The following is an 18,519-nucleotide window of genomic DNA, read 5'->3' as shown; positions in this document are numbered from 1 at the left end:
TATGGCCATGGAAAATAACTTGATCTTGGGTAATTAGAAATGTGTGGTACCTTGAACTGAGGCCAGTCACCCAATTCATCACCCTCTGCCCCAGCCAGGCACTAACCAGGCCCAAGGATGGGCCTACGGTGCCTGATTTCAGACACTGCATTTCCTGCCTCTGAGAAGGGGGTGTAGCATTCTGAGGAAACAGAGGGAAATTATTTTTGCATTAAATGTGTATTATGGAGAGGTCCACATCCAGAGGGCAGAGTGGGAAGACCCTGAGCTCACTCCCTCCCATGGACACACCGAAACTACAATTACTTATAGAACAACCATCTCTGAGAACCACCTGAAGACTAGCAGAACAGATTTTCTAAACTAAGAATAGAAAGCAAAGGACGCAGTGAGACAGGCAGGAGTGGCAGAGACACAGTCTAGTCCAACCCACACCCCCAGTGCAGCAACACACACACAGGAGGGACGTCACAGCCACAGAGATTCCCCCTGAGGAGCAAGGTCTACAAGCCCCACATCAGGCTCCCCAGCCTGGGAGACCTGTACTGGGAAGACAAGCCCCCATAATGCCTGGCTTTGCAAACCAGTAAGGTTTACGTTTAGGCGAGTGGAAGGGCTGTGGGAGACTGAGACTCTCCTGAGGGGCTTTCACACACATTCATTCACTCTGACTCCCAGCACAGAGGCAGCAGCTTGAAAGTGCTTGGGTCACATGAGAAGGAGACTCACTGATGAATTTTAAGGCGTGTGCTGGAGGGGCAGGGTTCTGGGGATGGAAGCACTGGCAGGCACCATTTCTGTCACTGTCCATCAACCTGACTAACACTGTGTGCCCCACCCTGACTTTCCCCTGAGGACCCACTCCAGCTGGTCCCTCCAAAACACTTTCTGCCTTGCCCCAACAGCTGGGCAGCCCTGGCTGGCACCAGCATCCCTCCAAAGTGGCTTCCACTCCAGGGGGCCAGCCCCGCACCACAGAGCACCCACAATAGTCCCAGACTGGCCTCGAAGTCAGTTGCACTGAGGCCAGTCCCGTGCATCAGCATGCCCACAGCAGTGCTCTGGTGACCAGGGGGGATTGCACCACTGAGCCCCACAGGACACGTTTCACGTAAGGCCACTCTTGCAAGACTAGGAGATTTAGCCAACATCCCTAATACATAGAAACAAACACAGAGAGTTAGGCAAAATAAAGAGACAAAGGCATACCTTCCAAATGAAAAAACAAGACAAAACATCAGAAAAGGAACTAAATTAAACAGAGATAAGCAATTTATAAGATAAAGAGTTCAGAGTAATAGTCATAAAGATAACCACTGACTCTAGAGAACAATGGATGAACTCAGTGAGAATTTCAACAAAGAGAAAGAAAATATAAAAAAGAACCAATCAGAACTGAAGGATACAATAATTGAAATGAAAAATACACTAGAATGAATCAATAACAGATTAGAGGATGCAGAACAGATCAGCAATCTGGAAGACAGAATAGTGAAAATCACCTAATCAAAACAGTGAAAAGAAAAAGAATTTTAAACAATGAGATAATTTAAGGGACCTCTGGGTCAAGCATACTAACATTTGAATTACAGGGGTCCCATAAGAAGAAGAGAGAGAGAGAGAAAGGGACAGAAAACCTACTTGAAGAAATAATATCGGAAAACTTCCCTAACTTGGCAAAGGAAATAGACATCCAAGTCCAGGAAGCACAGGGAATCCCCAAAAAGATGAACCCAAAGAGGCCCACACCAAGACACATTATAATTAAAATGTCAAAAGTTAAAGAATCTTATAAGCAGCAATAAAAAAACTAGTTATGTACAAGGAAACCCCCATAAGACTATCAGCTGATTTTTCAGCAGAAACTTCATAGCCAGAAGGAACCCCTATGTTCATTGCAGCATTATTTACAATATCCAAAATATGAAAGCAACCTAAGTGCCCATTGATAGATGAATGGCTAAAGAAGATGTGGTATATATATACAATGGAATACTACTCAGCCACTAAAAAAGAATGAGGGCTTCCCTGGTGGCGCAGTGGTTGAGAGTCCGCCTGCCGATGCAGGGGACACGGGTTCATGCCCCGGTCCGGGAAGATCCCACATGCCGCGGAGCGGCTGGGCCCGTGAGCCATGGCCGCTGAGCCTGCGCGTCCGGAGCCTGTGCTCCACGACGGGAGAGGCCATAACAGTGAGAGGCCTGCATACCGCAAAAAAAAAAAAAAAAAAGAATGAAATTTTGCCATTTGCAGCAAAATGGATGGACCTAGAGGGTAATATGCTAAGTGAAATAAGTCTGACAGAGAAAGACAAATATTGTATGATTTCACTTATATGTGGAAACTAGAAAACAAAACAAATGAACAAACAGAAACAGACTCACAGATATAGAGAACAAACAGGGAGGAAAGGGGGGTTAGGGGGTAAGTGAAATAAGTGAGGGAGATTAAGGGGTACAAAATTCCAGTTATAAAATAAATGAGTCATGGGGATGTAGTGTCCAGCATAGGGAATATAGTCAATATTATTGCAGTAAGTTTGTGCTGTGACAAATTACTAGACTTATGGTGATCAATTTATAATGTATATAAATGTTGAATCACTATGTAGTGTACCTGAAACTAACATAATATTGTAGGTCAACTCTGCTTCAATTTAAAAAAGAAAGAAAAAATCCTTTTACGGAGTAAATGCACAGCTCTCATGGGCTTTAAAGATAAACACAAGACTTTGAAGCCATCTGAAGCTTGAGTTGGATCTCCTCAGTCTATGGCCCCAGGCTCTGGGGAGGTCCTGCTCACTTCACAGTGCACAGTGTGTGTGTGCAGTTGTAAGAAACCTCTTCTGCAATATTCTCCCCAGTACCTCTCGTTACCTGCTGTGTGTTAGGAGCTCAACTCTGGTTGAGTCTGTTGAATGACTAAACCTGTGATTTATGTAAGTGATTAATAGGAGTGGTGGGCTGGTAAGAAAGATGCTTCTCTGAGGAACTCTGTGTCCAAGTCTGACTCTTGTTCGCTTAGTTTAGCCTCAGAGAGAAAAGCCATAATCCTGTGGCTTCTTAGAAAATGCTAATTGAGTTACTCAAGTCACATTTCAGCCCTCACAGAAAATTAAATATCTTCAGAACAGCTTGATCCTTTATTCTGAAACCCTTGTGGCTTAAGCACCTTTCTTCCATCTCCGGGAGTCCCTTTTCAGCGTTCCCGTGTGTGACAGTAATGAGCGCTAGAGAAATGCTCAAATGGATGGAATTACAGGCACAAAAGCCCTGTTGAGAGGCACAGGAAAAGCCTCTTTCTTTCTGATTTTTGTAGTGATAGAATGAGAGCCAAGCTGTTCAGTGGATGTGGGCTGGAGCTATTGAGACCACTTAGGAGAGACTGGCGGGATCGCATCTATGCTGGAAATGGGTTGAGGAGGTTATTCTTTGGCACCTAAAAATGCTTTTCAAATGCCAGCCCCTTCGTTTTTCATGACAGCTTGAAATTGGGCCTCCTTTTACACAGAAAGCCCTTCAATTAAAACTTAGGTGTGAAAAGTGCAAGTTGAAAGGCAAGGAGGTACCTAGGGATAGGCCAAGCTGCCTGGATTGGGGGCGGGGAGGTGACAGGACCCAGGACTGAATTGGGGAACTTCGGGGAGAGGGGCAGAGAGTCTTGGTCCAGAACTCCCAGAAAATGCCTTCAGGAAGGATTGCCAGGGCAGACCCTGGGCTTGGGGCCTGAGAACAAGATCTAGCTCCACACTAGATTCATCTTTTAAAAAGCAGGTGCATGTGACTCGAGGCTAGTCCAGCTGTGACCATGAAACCCCATTCCTGTCCCTTTCCCAGGACTCAGCTGTGGTTGCTCTGGGGGCAAAGACAGATGCCGTGTAGTTTTGTGCAGCTGGTGACATCTCAGGTGAATAGTGAGGGCACTTCACTAGCTAGAGTAGCCTGGAGTTTTTGCTAGTGCAGAGTTTGTCAAATGACATGTGGTTTTCTGGATGCATCTTACCCCTGAGCCCAGGTTTCCTTGGGACCCCAGAAGCATATCTTCTGGAAGAGCAGATATCTTGAAGAAGGCAGGTCTTGGGTAATTCTTCACCTCCAGTGGCCTCCATGTAGGGGCTTGTTGGAAAATCTCTAAACCATAATATTGCTGAACTGCTTGTTGCAACAGAGTTGCTTGAAATCCACAGTGCCCATTCTCCTTGCAGCCACGAGACTCCAACCCAGTGATAACACTTCTTATCCTATTTCCAGGCAGACATCAATAGTGGATCATAGTTGCTGCCGAGCATGGCCTCAGGTCTCAGGTCATTCTTTTCTGGTGTTGCAGAAAGTTGTACTAATTGATTAGAATTGGCACTTGAAATAAAAGCTATTTGCTGGAACTTCCCTCGTGGTCCAGTGGTAAAGAATCCGCCTTCCAATGCAGGGGACACGGGTTCGATTCCTGGTCAGGGAACTAAGATGCCACGGGGCAACTAAGTCCACGCACCACAACTACTGAGCTCACACGCCTCAACTAGAGAGCCCGCGTGCTGCAAACTACAGAACCCACGCACTCTGGAACCCACCCGCCACGACTACAGAGCCCACACGCCCTGGAGCCTGCGCACCACAGCTAAAGAAGAGAAAACCCGCACGCCACAACTAGAGAGAGAAAACCCACACGCCACAACTAGAGAGAAGCCCATGCACCGCAACAAAGAGCCCGCGTGCCACAACTAAGACCCAACGCGGCGAAAAAAAATGAAATTAAAAACAAAAAAACGTATTTGCCATCCCTACTGTACTCATTTTTAAGGTTGCCATGGTCATAATCCAAAGTTGAAATGCACCAAATAAATGAGATTGGACCAAAGCTTCAGTTTAATGGGGGCATGTGAGGAAAGATACGTACTTTCCCACGTCAGGTGCCCTGGGACTGGCAGAATAGCTGGCAGCAGGGGTGGCTGCAGAGGATGGACCAGCACACAGAGGGTGGGAACTGAGGCCTCAAAGCTGTAGACAGTTCAACCTTTGGTAAACAAACGGATAGGCCATTCTCAGAACAGCTAGTGTAGCTGATGATGTTCTCACTCAACTGGCCTCACTGAGCAAACTAGCAAGTTGTTTTAGTGTTGGTGGATTCGGGCTTCAAATGTGGATTCGGGCTTGGACCCTGTCAGGCCATCCCTTAAGGAAAGCCAAGCATGCCTGCCTCCCAAGGGAAAGAGGGGATCACCCCCACTCTGGCCAGAGCTCCTCTCTGGCACTGAAGCTGTGGCTGGCATGAATCCTGAGCCCCAGGGAGTCCTTGCTGGGAGCAGGAGTAGGAAAGAGTCAAGACTACAGACCTCGGAGGTGTTCCAGGCCTGGAAATATCAGGTTTATGAAGTTGCATCTTTCACTAGCTCTTCCTATGGCAGCAGAACCAGGCCTTACTTTCTTTTCTTTTTTTTTTAACATCATTATTGGAGTATAATTGCTTTACAATGTTGTGTTAGTTTCTGCTGTATAACAAAGTGAATCAGCTATACGTATACATATATCCCCATATATTCTCCCTGTTGCGTCTCCCTCCCACCCTCCCTATCCCACCCCTCTAGGTGGTCACAAAGCACCGAACTGATCTCCCTGTGCTTTGCAGCTGCTTCCAACTAGCTATCTATTTTACACTTGGTTGTGTATATATGTCAGTGCTACTCTGTCACTTCGTCCCAGCTTGCCCTTCCCCCTCCCCATGTCCTCAAGTCCATTCTCTACGTCTACATCTTTATTTCTGTCCTGCCCCTAGGTTCGTCAGAACCATTTTTTTTTAGATTCCATATTTATGTGTTAGCATACGGTATTTGTTTTTCTTTCTGACTTAACTTCACTCTATATGGCATACTCTAGGCACATCCACCTCACTACAAATAACTCAATTTCACTTATTTTTGTGGCTGAGTAATATTCCATTGTATATATACATGCCACATCTTCTTTATCCATTCATCTGTCGATGGACACTTAGGTTGCTTCCATGTCCTGGTTATTGTAAATAGTGCTGCAATGAACACTGTGGTACATGTCTCCTTTTTTTTTTTAATAATTTAACTTTTTTAACATCATTATTGGAGTATAATTGCTTTACAATGTTGTGTTAGTTTCTGCTGTATAACAAATCAGTTATACGTATACATATATCCCCATATCTCCTCCCTCTTGTGTCTCCCTCCCACCCTCCCTACCTCACCCTCCTAGGTGGTCACAAAGCACCGAGCTGATCTCCCTGTGCTATGCAGCTGCTTCCCACTAGCTATCTATTTTACATTTGGTAGTGTATATAAGTCCATGCCACTCTCTCACTTCATCCCAGCTTCCCCTTCCCCCTCCCCTTGTCCTCAAGTCCATTCTCTACATCTGCATCTTTATTCCTGTCCTGCCCCTAGGTTCTTCAGAACCTTTTTTTTTTTTTAGATTCCATATGTGTGTGTTAGCATACGGTATTTGTTTCTCTCTTTCTGACTTACTTCACTCTGTATGACAGACTGTAGGTCCTTCCACCTCACTACAAATAACTCAGTTTCGTTTCTTTTTATGGCTGAGTAATATTCCATTGTATATATGTGCCACCTCTTCTTTATCCATTCATCCGATTATGGACACTTACGTTGCTTCCATGTCCTGGCTACTGTAAATAGTGCTGCAGTAACACTGTGGTACATGACTCTTTTTGAATTTTGGTTTTCTCAGGGTATTGCTGGGTCTTATGGTAGTTCTATTTTTAGTTTTTTAAGGAACCTCCATACTGTTATCCATAGTGGCTGTATCAATTTACATTCCCACCAACAGTGTAAGAGGGTTCCCTTTTCTCCACACCCTCTCCAGCATTTATTGTTTGTAGATTTTTGGTGATGGCCATTCTGACTGGTGTGCGGTGATACCTCATTGTGGTTGTGATTTGCATTTCTTTAATGATTAATGATGTTGAGCATCCTTTCACATGTTTGTTGGCAATCTGTATATCTTCTTTGGAGAAATGTCTATTTAGGTCTTCCACCCATTTTTGGATTGGGTTGTTTGTTTTGTTGACATTGAGTTGCATGGGTTGCTTGTATATTTTGGAGATTAATCCTTTGTCAGTTGCTTCATTTGCAAATATTTTCTCCCATTCTAGGGTTGTCTTTTCATCTTGTTTATGTTTTCCTTCACTGTGCAAAAGCTTTTAAGTTTCATTAGGTCTCATTTGTTTTTGTTTTTATTTCCATTTCTCTAGGAGGTGGGTCAAAAAGGACCTTGCTGTGATTTATGTCATAGCATGTTCTGCCTATGTTTTCCTCTAAGAGCTTGATAGTGTCTGGCCTTACATTTAGGTCTCTAATCCATTTTGAGTTTATTTTTGTGTATGGTGTTAGGAAGTGTTCTAATTTAATTCTTTTACATGTAGCTGTCTAGTTTACCCAGCACTACCTATTGAAGAGGCTGTATTTTCTCCATTGTTTATTATTGCTTCCTTTATCAAAGATAAGGTGACCATATGTGCGTGGGTTTATCTCTGGGCTTTCTAGCTTGTTCCATTGATCTATGTTTCTGTTTTTGTGCCAGTACCATACTGTCTTGATTACTGTAGCTTTGTAGTATAGTCTGAAGTCAGGCAGCCTGATTCCTCCAGCTCCGTTTTTCTTTCTCAAGATTGCTTTGGCTATTCAGAGTCTTTTGTGTTTCCATACAAACTGTGAAATTTTTTGTTCTAGTTCTGTGAAAAATGCCATTGGTAGTCTGATAGGGATTGCATTGAATCTGTAGATTGCTTTGGGTAGCATAGTCATTTTCACAATGTTGATTCTTCAATCCAAGAACATGGTATATCTCTCCATCTGTTTGTATCATCTTTAATTTCTTTCATCAGTGTCTTATAGTTTTCTGCATATAGGCCTTTTGTGCCCTTAGGTAGGTTTATGCCTATGTATTTTATTCTTTTTGTTGCAATGATAAATCTATTTGGATTTTTTGGCTTCTTTTTTTCCTCTACCAGCAAGGCTTTGGGAAATGTGTAGCCACTTCCTCTGTGTTCATTGATGTGCTAAGCAGGTCACTTGGGTCAGGCAACATCAGTTCTGACACCAACCCAGGGTGAAAAGGGAGGCTACTAAATGGAAATTAGAGATAAACATCTTCTCCTATGACTTGGAATGGCTGTGGTGGGAGGATCCAAGGAGTCAGGTTTTTCAGAAGCCTGTAGCGTTAGCCACTGGCCAGCGCCTGCCCTTGAAGACAGGAAGTGAGACTTACATTTCTTTATTATTCACTCCCCATAACTCTGGTGCCTATATATCCTGTCTCAATTAAGATTCTACTGTTTGCTTGTAGCAGGGACCCGTTAGAGCTTATCTGAGGAAAAGCGGGAGAGAGATTATAAATTATTAAAAAGATAGAGGGATGTATTTGTCAAGCTAGGTTTGGTCATGCTCTGGTAACAATTAAACCTTAAAATCTCAGCGGCTTAACACAGCAAAGGCTTATTTCCCACTCCACAAAGTCCAGCGAAATTTGGATGACTCTCCTAGGCAGTTCTGGGGACTCAGAGATCCAAGTGCTGCTGTCTTGTAACTCCATCATCTGAGCACCAGGCACCAAGGTCACTCCCAAGGGAAGAGAGGGGAACAAAGGATGGCACCCATTGGGTGCTTTAAAAGGTCAGGCCTGGAGGTATCTCACTTCCCCACCCCCACCATGGAAGGAAGGCAGGGAAACGCAGTCTGTCTGTGGGTCCAGGAAGATGACAATGAAACCCAGTCTGATGAAAACAAAGCTTGCCTCATGAGACAGAAGGGTATCTCACAGACAGACCAGGAGGGCAGTGGAAGCAGCCTGACTCAGGGAGCTGGAGCCAGGAACTGGAAAGCCACTGGGAACACACACAGCTCCTCTCTCAGCCTTTCTGACTCTCTAGCAGACATCCAGTCCCTCATCTCTGCTTCTCTCTCCTTCATTTTCTTCTCTCTGCAGACTGACATTTTTCACTGTGCATGGCCATCCACAGACCTCTACTTTACATAAGTAAGGGCATTGTGGGTCAACTTTAGACTGCAAGGAGAAAAAAATCTAAGTGGTTCAGCTCCTACCATGCATCTACCCAATTCTAATCAACTCCAGCTAGGAGTATTGGGTGGGGTAATCGCCCAACCATTTGCAGGGCCCAGTGCAAAATGAAAATGCAGGGTCCCTTGTTCATGAAGCAGGAAAAAGGCTTTTTCCTTTCTTCCGCAACCTCTCTTGACCTGCCATGGTGGGGCTTTTTATTTGCTACTTAATGTTGTACTCCTTGAGGCATGGGCTGCTCACCACATGAGTACAGACCCTCACAGGCACAGGGGCTCCCTGGGACAAAAGCATGCAGGGCACACACCCAACGCTAGCCTCCCCTGCACTCAAGCCTGGGCCCCCACTGGGGTGGCAGGTGGCAGCAGTCACTGATGGGGCAGGGAGTGGGGAGGTCACGTCAAGGGGCACAGGAGCAGGCAGGGGAAAATCTGTCCTGGGGAGGCAGGGAGGAGATAGGAGGCAAGGCCACATACAAACCAAGACTCAAAGCCCCTGGGCCACGCTCCACTGTCCCATCAGACTTCACTTACAAAGCACAAATTCAAAGAAAAAATGGTTAAGAATGTCCAAACGGCAACTGCAGAGCATTTAAACCCAAGCAGGGAGCTCCCTTCTTAGCGTGGAGTCCTGTATAGCTGCACTGCTGGCAGGCCCAGGAAACAGCCCTGCTTACAGTGTTAACGTGAATGTGGCTGCCCACACGTGTTCCTAGAGGGTCTGTTATTCCAGAAGAGGAGAAGGGTCAGGAGCTAAAAAAAATTCTGAAAGATGGTTTGCTAAATAGCTAGTAGGCACACATTTGACATTTGACATTATTATAATGACTTATATTTGGGGCTTCTTCTGGGTGTAAGGGGCCGTGAGCAGCTCAATCGGCGTCCTGGGATATTGGGACAGTCATCATCACTGTAGCACTCTGCTCCTGAGCTCTTTGGAACCGTTTGTCATCCTTTCTCTTCTGAAATTCTCTAGCTTCAAGGCATGAGACCTGCTGGCTTCCCTCCTCCATCTTCAGATCACTCTCTCTTTCCTGGTGCTTCTTCTATCACCTGCCTCCCTCCAGATGGGGTGTGTCCCCCTCTCTACATCCCCAAATTTGGCTCAGACATTTCACTCTTACCTGAAGGCTAGTAGCTCCCAATATTTCTAGGGTCAGGAACCCCTTTAAGGAGAGTGACTGACTCTTTTCCCAGAAAATTTTCACATCAGGTCGAGGGGACCCAGGACCACCTGCATCCCATACACCTGTGGTGCTTGGTAAAAATGCCAGTTCCTGGGCCTTACTCTAAATCCAAACCAAATCAGAATCTCCAGATGGGGCCTAAGTATCTGCATTTTTACAAGCATTCTAGTTGATTTTGTGGCCTCAAATGTGTAAAAACTGTAGCCATAGGGTATCAAGGATCTCAGGTCAGTGTCAAGAAACCCTAATCTAAACACTTCATCATAGTGATACCCTTGGCCATAACTAATGTGTCCTAAGTATACAGCTCCAGCCAGGACCTCTCTCCAATACTCCACTGCATGGAAATGGTTATTGGACTGTCCTCTTTTTTTTTAATTAATTTTTATTGGAGTAGAGTTGATTTACAATGTTGTGTTAGTTTCTGCTGTACAGCAAAGTAAATCAGTTATGCATATACATATATCCACTCGTTTTTAGATTCTATTCCCATATAGATCATTACAGAGTATTGAGTAGAGTTCCCTGTGCTCTACAGCAGTTTCTTATTAGTTATCTATTTTATATATAGTAGTGTGTATATTGTCAGTCCCAATCTCCCAATTTATCCCTCCCTGAGAACTCTTGAAACCTACTATATACAGTTGATTCTTGCTTGTTTACCTTTTTCTACCAATCTGCACATCTGAATTTGGCTCCATCTGCAGTCGGGACTGACGATTGATTGATTTCTTCTGACAGCTCTCAAAGGGCCATATCACCTCCTTACCAGGGCATGTGTGTGCCATCTGGCGGTAAACTGACCACACTGACTACAGGCTACACTGACCCTAGAAAATGCTGTGCCGTTTTCAGCAAATCATTTTTGCCCAACATAGGACTGTATGTATTGAAAGCATACCTTCAAACACTTATTCTTCTAAAAGTTTTCATGTCTGTCAAATAGTCTCATCAGTATCCAGGCTCAGTCGTCTGAGAGGCCTCCTCAGCTGTCTCCTACCCAATCAGACATGGACATGTCCTGCCCATTCGTCTGCTGAAATACCTCTCGAATGTCTAGCTCCCTCTAGAACTCTACAGTCACCAACCGCATTTATCTACAACCTTGTCCCAAACTTTAACTACAAAGATCCTCTGGATATTTTCTCCCTGCCCCACCCCCTTCCTTCCCTGTCTCTTTCTCTCTCTCATCTCATTCCCTAGTTCTATTCCACATCCATCTACGGAGAGGATATCAAACACACGCTGATATCAGTGTCATCCCCCGCTGCTTAAGAATCTACTGTAGCTCCGCGCTTCCTTGCACATACCGTCTACACCCCTCCGCTTGGTCTTCAAGTGCTGCTGCCCCACATCCCTCTGCCAAGTATACACTTCAGCCTCATCTCTACACACTCCAGCTGAGCCATTCTTCCACCTTTCTCTCACCCTGAATCACGCAAGCTCCCACCCCTGTACCTTTTCTCCAGCTGGTCTCCTGCATGGGATGCCCAGCCCTCACCCCTGCAGCCATCTCAGGCCACTGTGTCTTCAGAGCCACAGCTCAAGGCTCACTCTCTCTGAGGGCCTTCTCTGACTGCCATGTGCCCAGACTTCCCCGGTACCTCTGTAGGGGTTTGCTTCTCTGTAGCTCCCTCATCTCATTGTGGTTTCAAAGTATTCACCTTCCTCAGATAGGTTGTAAACACAGCAGACACAAGGATCAAGATTTCTACTTACGGCAAGATTTTGGTGCACGCAGAAGTGCTTAGTAAATGGTGGTTTTCTTTTATATATATATATATACATAGATATATATATGTGTATATATATATATATTCTTATTGGAGTATAACTGCTATTCAATGTTGTGTGTGTTAGTTTCTGCTGTACAACAAAGTGAATCAGCTATATGTATACATATACCCCCATATCTCCTCCCTCTTGTGTCTCCCTCCCACCCTCCCTACCCCACCCCTCTAGGTGGTCACAAAGCACCGAGCTGATCTCCCTGTGCTATGAAGCAGCTTTCTACTAGCCATCCATTTTACATTTGGTAGTATATATATGTCAACGCTACTCTCTCACTTCGTCCCAGCTTACCCTTCCCCCATTGTGTCCTCAAGTCCATTCTCTACATCTGCATTTTTATTCCTGCCCTGCCACTAGGTTCATCAGTATAAATGGTGGTTTTCTGAAGAGTCACAGGCTTGGATCTTTAGAAAGACCTACCCACTCCAATATTGGTGATTGTTATATGTGGTCCGGAGAAACAAAAGACCCTCAACTGTTCATGTTGCGACCTCACTGGCTTGTCCGAGTGCTTAAATGGAATAATTGACACTAAGACTATTTGTGGAAGCAAAATTATTGTGTTAGATTATGTGTAAATTATTCACGTGAACCCCTTAGATCCTTGGGTAATTACACACTAAGAAAGGTATCTGTTACCTAATCTGGGCCCTCGAGTTTTCTCAGGCTATTTTATGCAACAAAATAGAGACCAAGCAAACCAGCTTCTGCTCTCAATTCCCCTTGGTGGCCTAGAAGAGACAGGCTGGCTGGATGAGCGTGTTTGGGGCTGCTCCTGGGACACCTGGATCTCAGCCATGCAAAAGCAGCGCTTCCTGACACCTGCCTGTGCCAGGGCTTCACTAGTGCCCACCCACATTGTCACCAAACCTCATTTAATTACATTGATTGCTTGAGAGATGACTGATTTATGAGTCTATAGTGAAGCCACTTAGAAATTATTCTTAGTCCATTGGAACTTAAGCAAAAGTGGTTTTGATTGGCAAACGGGTCTTTGTTGAATTGTTTTTAAGAATCTTTGGGCAAATATACTGAGTTCTAAATAAAAGGCATGGGGTGGTTCCTTAGGGCCCATAGATGATTAGTACGTTTTAAGAGGGGGAAGCTGCTCTTTGTTTTTTGGGTTGTGGTGTTGGCTTCACTTTCTTCCATCTGTGGTTTATCATCTAAATTTCTTTTTCTGTTGTAGGACCACCTGGCCCAGCAGGTAAGAGCCCATGGATTTTCCAAGTTCATGGGAAGGATATGGGTGGCTGGCCCCCCAGGATCACTCAGAAGGGACTGAGGCAGGGAAGGAAGAAGAGTCTGAAGGCAGCCTTGACTATCACTGTGTCCCCCTCCTCTCTGCCCCAATCACCAGCTCTCCTGTTCCCTCCCACTTGAGAACTTGCTGTCACCATTCCCCACCTGTCACTGCTTCAGGCGGGGGCAGGGAAGGTAGAGAAGGAAAGGAAGAAGCAGGAGAAGATCTGGAAGAGGCGTCAATGCCTGGCCAGTTTCACTGGCTAAAGGAAGTCATGTTAACTTCTGTTAAGATTTTTTTGAATGTTCCCATTTCCCGTGTTTTGATGCAGGACCTCCAGGAATTGGTGGGTTACCAGGACACAATGGATCAGATGGACAGCCTGGTCCCCAGGGCCCAAAAGGCGAAAAAGGAGCAAATGGAAAAAGAGGAAAAATGGGTATTTTGTCACTCTTCTAATTCATTTCCTTGTTTTTTGTCTCCATTATTGCATTTTGGATGAACCAAAGCTGGCACAGTGGGGGAAAAGTGCTGCATCTCTGAATGCAAGGCTGGTTAATGCTTGCCTGGAAGCTGCTGTGTTCTGGGGCAGCAAGGGCCTTCTCTTTGGTCCAACCCTGATAAGATTTATATCCAGTCTGCCCGAGAGAAGCAGTATACCTGAGAGCTGATGTCCACTCCTCTGCTTGCTCTGATGCAGACAGACAGATGGAAGGGGCAAGAGTGAGCAGTCCTGGGGAGGGGCACTACACGGGCTGTGAAGGCTGTCTGTGCTGGTACCCCAAGTTCTCTCAAGGGTCGTTCCTGCCCGACCCTCTCACTGCCTCCTCCTGCCCAGCAGATTTTTGTGTTTGACTGAAAATCAGTTGACTGATACTGACCTCTAGGTTTTCCTGGCTGGAGGAATCACTAGAATGATTTGAGTAGAAAGGCAGCATCCAGGCTGACACTCAGGTTGTGTGGTCCCAGCTGTCAGGGTCTCCTGTCCAGGGGTCACAGGACTATTAAGAAGATGTGGCTGGCATCTCTGAGAGACCTCCTGTGCCCTGCTGTGAGTGGTGGCATTGCCACCACCCAAGCAAAGACCTGGAAACACCAAGGTGTCAGATGTGTCAGGGAGCAGTGACCAGCAGGGGCTCAGGTAAGGCCTGGCAGGGTCTGGGGGCTGGAGGCTGGGGCAGGGTGAGTTCTAAGGGGCTCTGAGCACCAGTCCTGGGAAGTCCATGGGGAAGGCCGGGGCAGAGTCACCTGAAGAGAGCTGGCACATGGCACGGTGGAGGCTTGAGGGCAGGGGTTAGAGACTCCTCAGGACGCTTCAAGGAAGGCGTGGTTCTTAGCCACAGCTGAGGGTGGAGGCTCCACTAACCCTCTTATCTATTTTCAATCTCTTGGTTACACTGCCCCAACACACCTGGACAGGCCCCAGGCTAGAAGAACCACTAGAACAACTCTTCCAGACAACACAGGAACCCCTTCCAGCATTTCTGCTCTTAAACAATTTGAGTGAGAGCCAGTGGAAAGGGAGAAAATTGTTGAGGGGCTCTGCCACTTGCCAAAAGCCTGCATACCTGTGTTCCCAGGGGCAGCCTCTGTGAAAATGGGCCCACGCAGCCCATGTCAACTCTGTCCCCAGAAGTCCAGCAGTTATAGCCAGAACTACAGAGCAGAATGGACCCTTACATGTCAGATAATAACTATAATTATAAATGAATATCAGCATCAGTTAATGATGACCGTCAGTGTTCAGGCACTTGGTTTATCCCAGAAAGACCCCAGAAATGTGATCCAGTCCTGAGGATTCAGTAATGAGTATTATGAGAGCCAACAGTGAGGGGGAGGGACCACCATGCAGCACTGGATGTGGGTCAGGTGAGAAAGGGGTAACTCCAAGAAGGTCTGAGACAGATCTCTAGCTTTGAAGAGATATGCTTAGCATGCAGCCCACAACCCAGTGAGGGCAGAAAAGAAAAAGTCTATTTATTTCTGTAAGACATATTTATGTGGCAGGTATTATTCTAGATGCTGGAGATCCAGAAACGAAAAAGCTGACAAAATCTCTGCTCTCATGAGGCTGACATCCTAGTCTGGGCAGATGGACAATCAACAAGATAAATAAGTAGAATATATTGTCTGTTACGCGGTGCCAAGTGCTAAACAGAAAAATAGAGCAAGGGGAAGGGATAGGAAGTGTGTAGGGTGGGGCGTGACTGTAGCCTGGGAGGCCAGGTGAGCCCCCTGAGAAGGGACCTTTGAGCAGACACCTGGAGGTGAGGAGAGCGCAAGTGGAGGACTGTCTGGGGGAGAGGGTTCCAGTGGAGCCTGTAAGTCCAGTGTGCCTGCAGACGCTGAGGAGTGGCAGGGAAGCCAGCGTAGCCGGACAGAAAGGATGAGAGGTGAGCATGGTCAAGTTGAAACCAGAGAGGTAACAAGACCAAATCAGGTTAGCCCTGAGCATTTTAAGAACTGGGGTTTGTACTCAGACACCTGCCCTGCACACCTCCCTGGCAGCCACACAAAGGAGCCTGCAGGAGGGAAAGGAGGAGGTTTTGAAAAGGCTACCTCTATGAATAGGTTGTTGGAAGCAGACTCTAGCCTGGACCAGACTCTAGCCTGGACCATCCAACACCAGAGCAAGGGCTGTGCTATCCCCGTCACCCTGCCAAAGCCGCACAGCTATGCTTTCCCTCCCCTGATCCCTTCCTGAGCCCAGGATGGATTCCCATCCCACCCAGCAATCAACAGAATTGCAGGGAGTGGGAGGCAGGACGAGAGCTGGCAGGCCCACGGAGGGGAATTGGCTTTATTCCAGGAGCCATGAGAAGCCACGAAGGGGTTTCAGGTAGGAGAGTGACATGATCAGATCTGCCTTTCTGTAATACCCCCGCTGCTGCTGGTGGGGGACACACTGGAGCGAGCGCACAGGCGCTGCTATTAGGGAAACAGGGCAGAAGCTACTCAGTGTGAGGGCGGAAGGGATGCGGGTGGGGTGTGCAAAGGCCAATGAGCTGAGTGACATTTGGGGGTGAAATCAACAGGACTTGGGGGAAGGTAGATATGAGAAGGAAGGGGAAGGGGTCACCAAGACTGACTGTGAGATTTTCATCCTGCCTGACTGCTCTTCCCTGAGGTGAGGGGCCCCAGACCGACTCAGGTCCAGGGAGACAGTCATGGCTCAGCATGGGATGTGCTGAGTTTGAAATGCCTTGAAACATCCAGGAGGAGGGGGGCCTTGAAGATGCAGGTCTGCAGTTGGAGAAGTCCCTGGGGCTAGAGGTATACATTAGGGTGTCACCCAAGGCAATGGGCTTGTGGACCAGGGTGCAGTACCTTAGGGAGGGAGCTACCAGCAGAGGAGAGCCTGGGTCAAGCCCTGAGAAGTAACAGCGTCTAGTGACCAAGTAGAAGGGGAGGAGCCAGCAAAGGAGGCCAAGGACAGACTGAGCAGCAGGAAGAACAGCAGGAGAGGATGGGAACATTCGTCAGCAAATACTTATTGAGAGGGTTCCAAGTACTAGTGGGGAAACAAAATAGACGTAGCCCCTATTGTGGAACTTTCCATCTTTGGTGGGGAGGCAGACATAAATAGTCAACACAAATACATCTGTAATCACAATGTGAGGTGCACATTTGAAGGAAAGAACAGTGTGTTATAAGCTACAGTGCAGAGAGGGCGGGTCGGGAGGTAACGTCTGAGGTCAGACATGAGGGATGAGAGCGAGGCAGAGGGTGGCCCAGGTGGAGGGCACACACCTGCCAAGGCCCTGCTGGGGCAGCTGGGGGAGGGGGCGTGCAGCAAGGTGAGATGGGAGGCGGGGGCCAGGCCCTTCCAGAGCCTTCAGGTTAGTGGTCTGGGGTCTCTCTGTCAGCCACAGGGACTCATGCAGGATGTGACCTGCTGGGCCAGGATCATGGCTGTGGAGAACGAAGGGCCGTCATTTCAGCTGAGAGTTCCAGGATCGTTAGTGGTTTGCCAGGCAAGGGGTGGGAGAGGGGAGGAGTGGGCGTGCATTCCAGAAAGAGGGAACAACAAGTGCTATTACCAAAATCAGGAAAAAGAGACTGTATTCCACAGAGATAGGACTGGGTTAGGCTGGACCGTGCCCTCTACAGTGATCCTCTGGACAATAGTAAATAGCTGACATTTACTGTCAGGCACACTACCTAGTCCTCTCTACACTCACCTCATTTAGTCTTCACAACAACCCCAAGGAGATGGGTATGTTTACCAGCCGTATTTTTCCCAGATGAAGAAACCTTATCTTTCTGTTTTCCAAACAGGTCAGGCCCACCCTTGTCCCAGGGCCTTTGCACTGCTGTGGCCCGGCCCTTCCTGAGGCCCGTCCTTCCCACAGAGCAGATCTCAGCTTATAAATCACCTCCTCTTCAAGATCGTCCCTGACCTCTGTGGCCCCTGCCTCACCAACTCAGTCACATTCCCTGCTCTTTTCCAATAACATATCCCTCCCTGAAATTCTCTCCCAGTGTTGCCCGTTGATATGCTGATGGTCTGACTCCCTAGGGAGAACGTGAGGTCCGTGAGAACCAGGCCATGTCACTCTCGCTTAGACTCAACCTCCAGAGCCTGGAACAGCCAGCGAAAGAGGGCAATCAAGTCATGGTTGAACTAATGGACGTAACTTGTCCAGTGTCCAAAAGCTAATAAGTGGAGGAGGTGGGATTTGAACCCAGGCCTCTCTGACTCCTGGACCCCTGCTCTTAAACACGACTGCACTAAACGTCTAGGCTCGAGGGGGTCGGGCCCAAGCTGTGAGAGCGGCGTTAGCCCGAGCCGAGGGAAGGAAGGCTGGGCCTTGGGAGCTAGTGCTGTTAATTGTTGAAGGATGATGCTGAGTCTGACCCTGAGTCTTCCCAGGAGGGTGGGAGAGCGCCAGCCCTTCAGAGAGGCCCGCAGGACGTGTGCAGGAACGCACAGTTCAATGAGTACTAACCTGTCAGGCAGAAAGAATGGTCCCTGCTCTCCTGGCAGAGGGGAGCCAGGAAAGGAGTTCCGGGAGCACCTGCCTCGAACCCCGACTGGCTCTGAGGCCTTGGGCAGGTCAGTCCCTCATCGGGCCTTGGTCTCCTCTGTATGCTAAGGAGGTTGTCTTCCAACAACTCTAGCATGGCTTCTGGTTTTTAAACAGCCTGCTCTAGTGTTTGCCTATGAAGGAGAGACTATTGGCATAGCTCTCAGCCAACCCCAGCTGAGGCTCAGTAAATAATTAATGAGTGAAAAATGA

At 47.2% G+C, this 18,519-nt stretch overlaps 1 protein-coding gene across 1 annotated transcript in view; it reads left to right on the top strand.

The window, feature by feature from the left end:
* The window catches only part of GLDN (gliomedin), a 67,223-nt gene that overhangs the window by 31,064 nt on the left and 17,640 nt on the right, over positions 1–18,519 (top strand). Inside the window, exons 3-4 of the mRNA XM_022566433.3 lie at positions 13,226–13,243; positions 13,611–13,718. Of these exons, the coding sequence (XP_022422141.1) occupies positions 13,226–13,243; positions 13,611–13,718 (126 nt within the window). The remainder of the gene's footprint in view (positions 1–13,225; positions 13,244–13,610; positions 13,719–18,519) is intronic.

The sequence above is a fragment of the Delphinapterus leucas genome, chromosome 2 (assembly GCF_059928025.1).
Source record: "Delphinapterus leucas isolate spDelLeu-1000000601 "Yukka" chromosome 2, BTC_Dleu_Yukka2, whole genome shotgun sequence".
NCBI lineage: Eukaryota > Metazoa > Chordata > Mammalia > Artiodactyla > Monodontidae > Delphinapterus > Delphinapterus leucas.
Note: the sequence above shows the minus strand (reverse complement) of the source record. Positions and strands in the feature narration are given on the sequence as shown.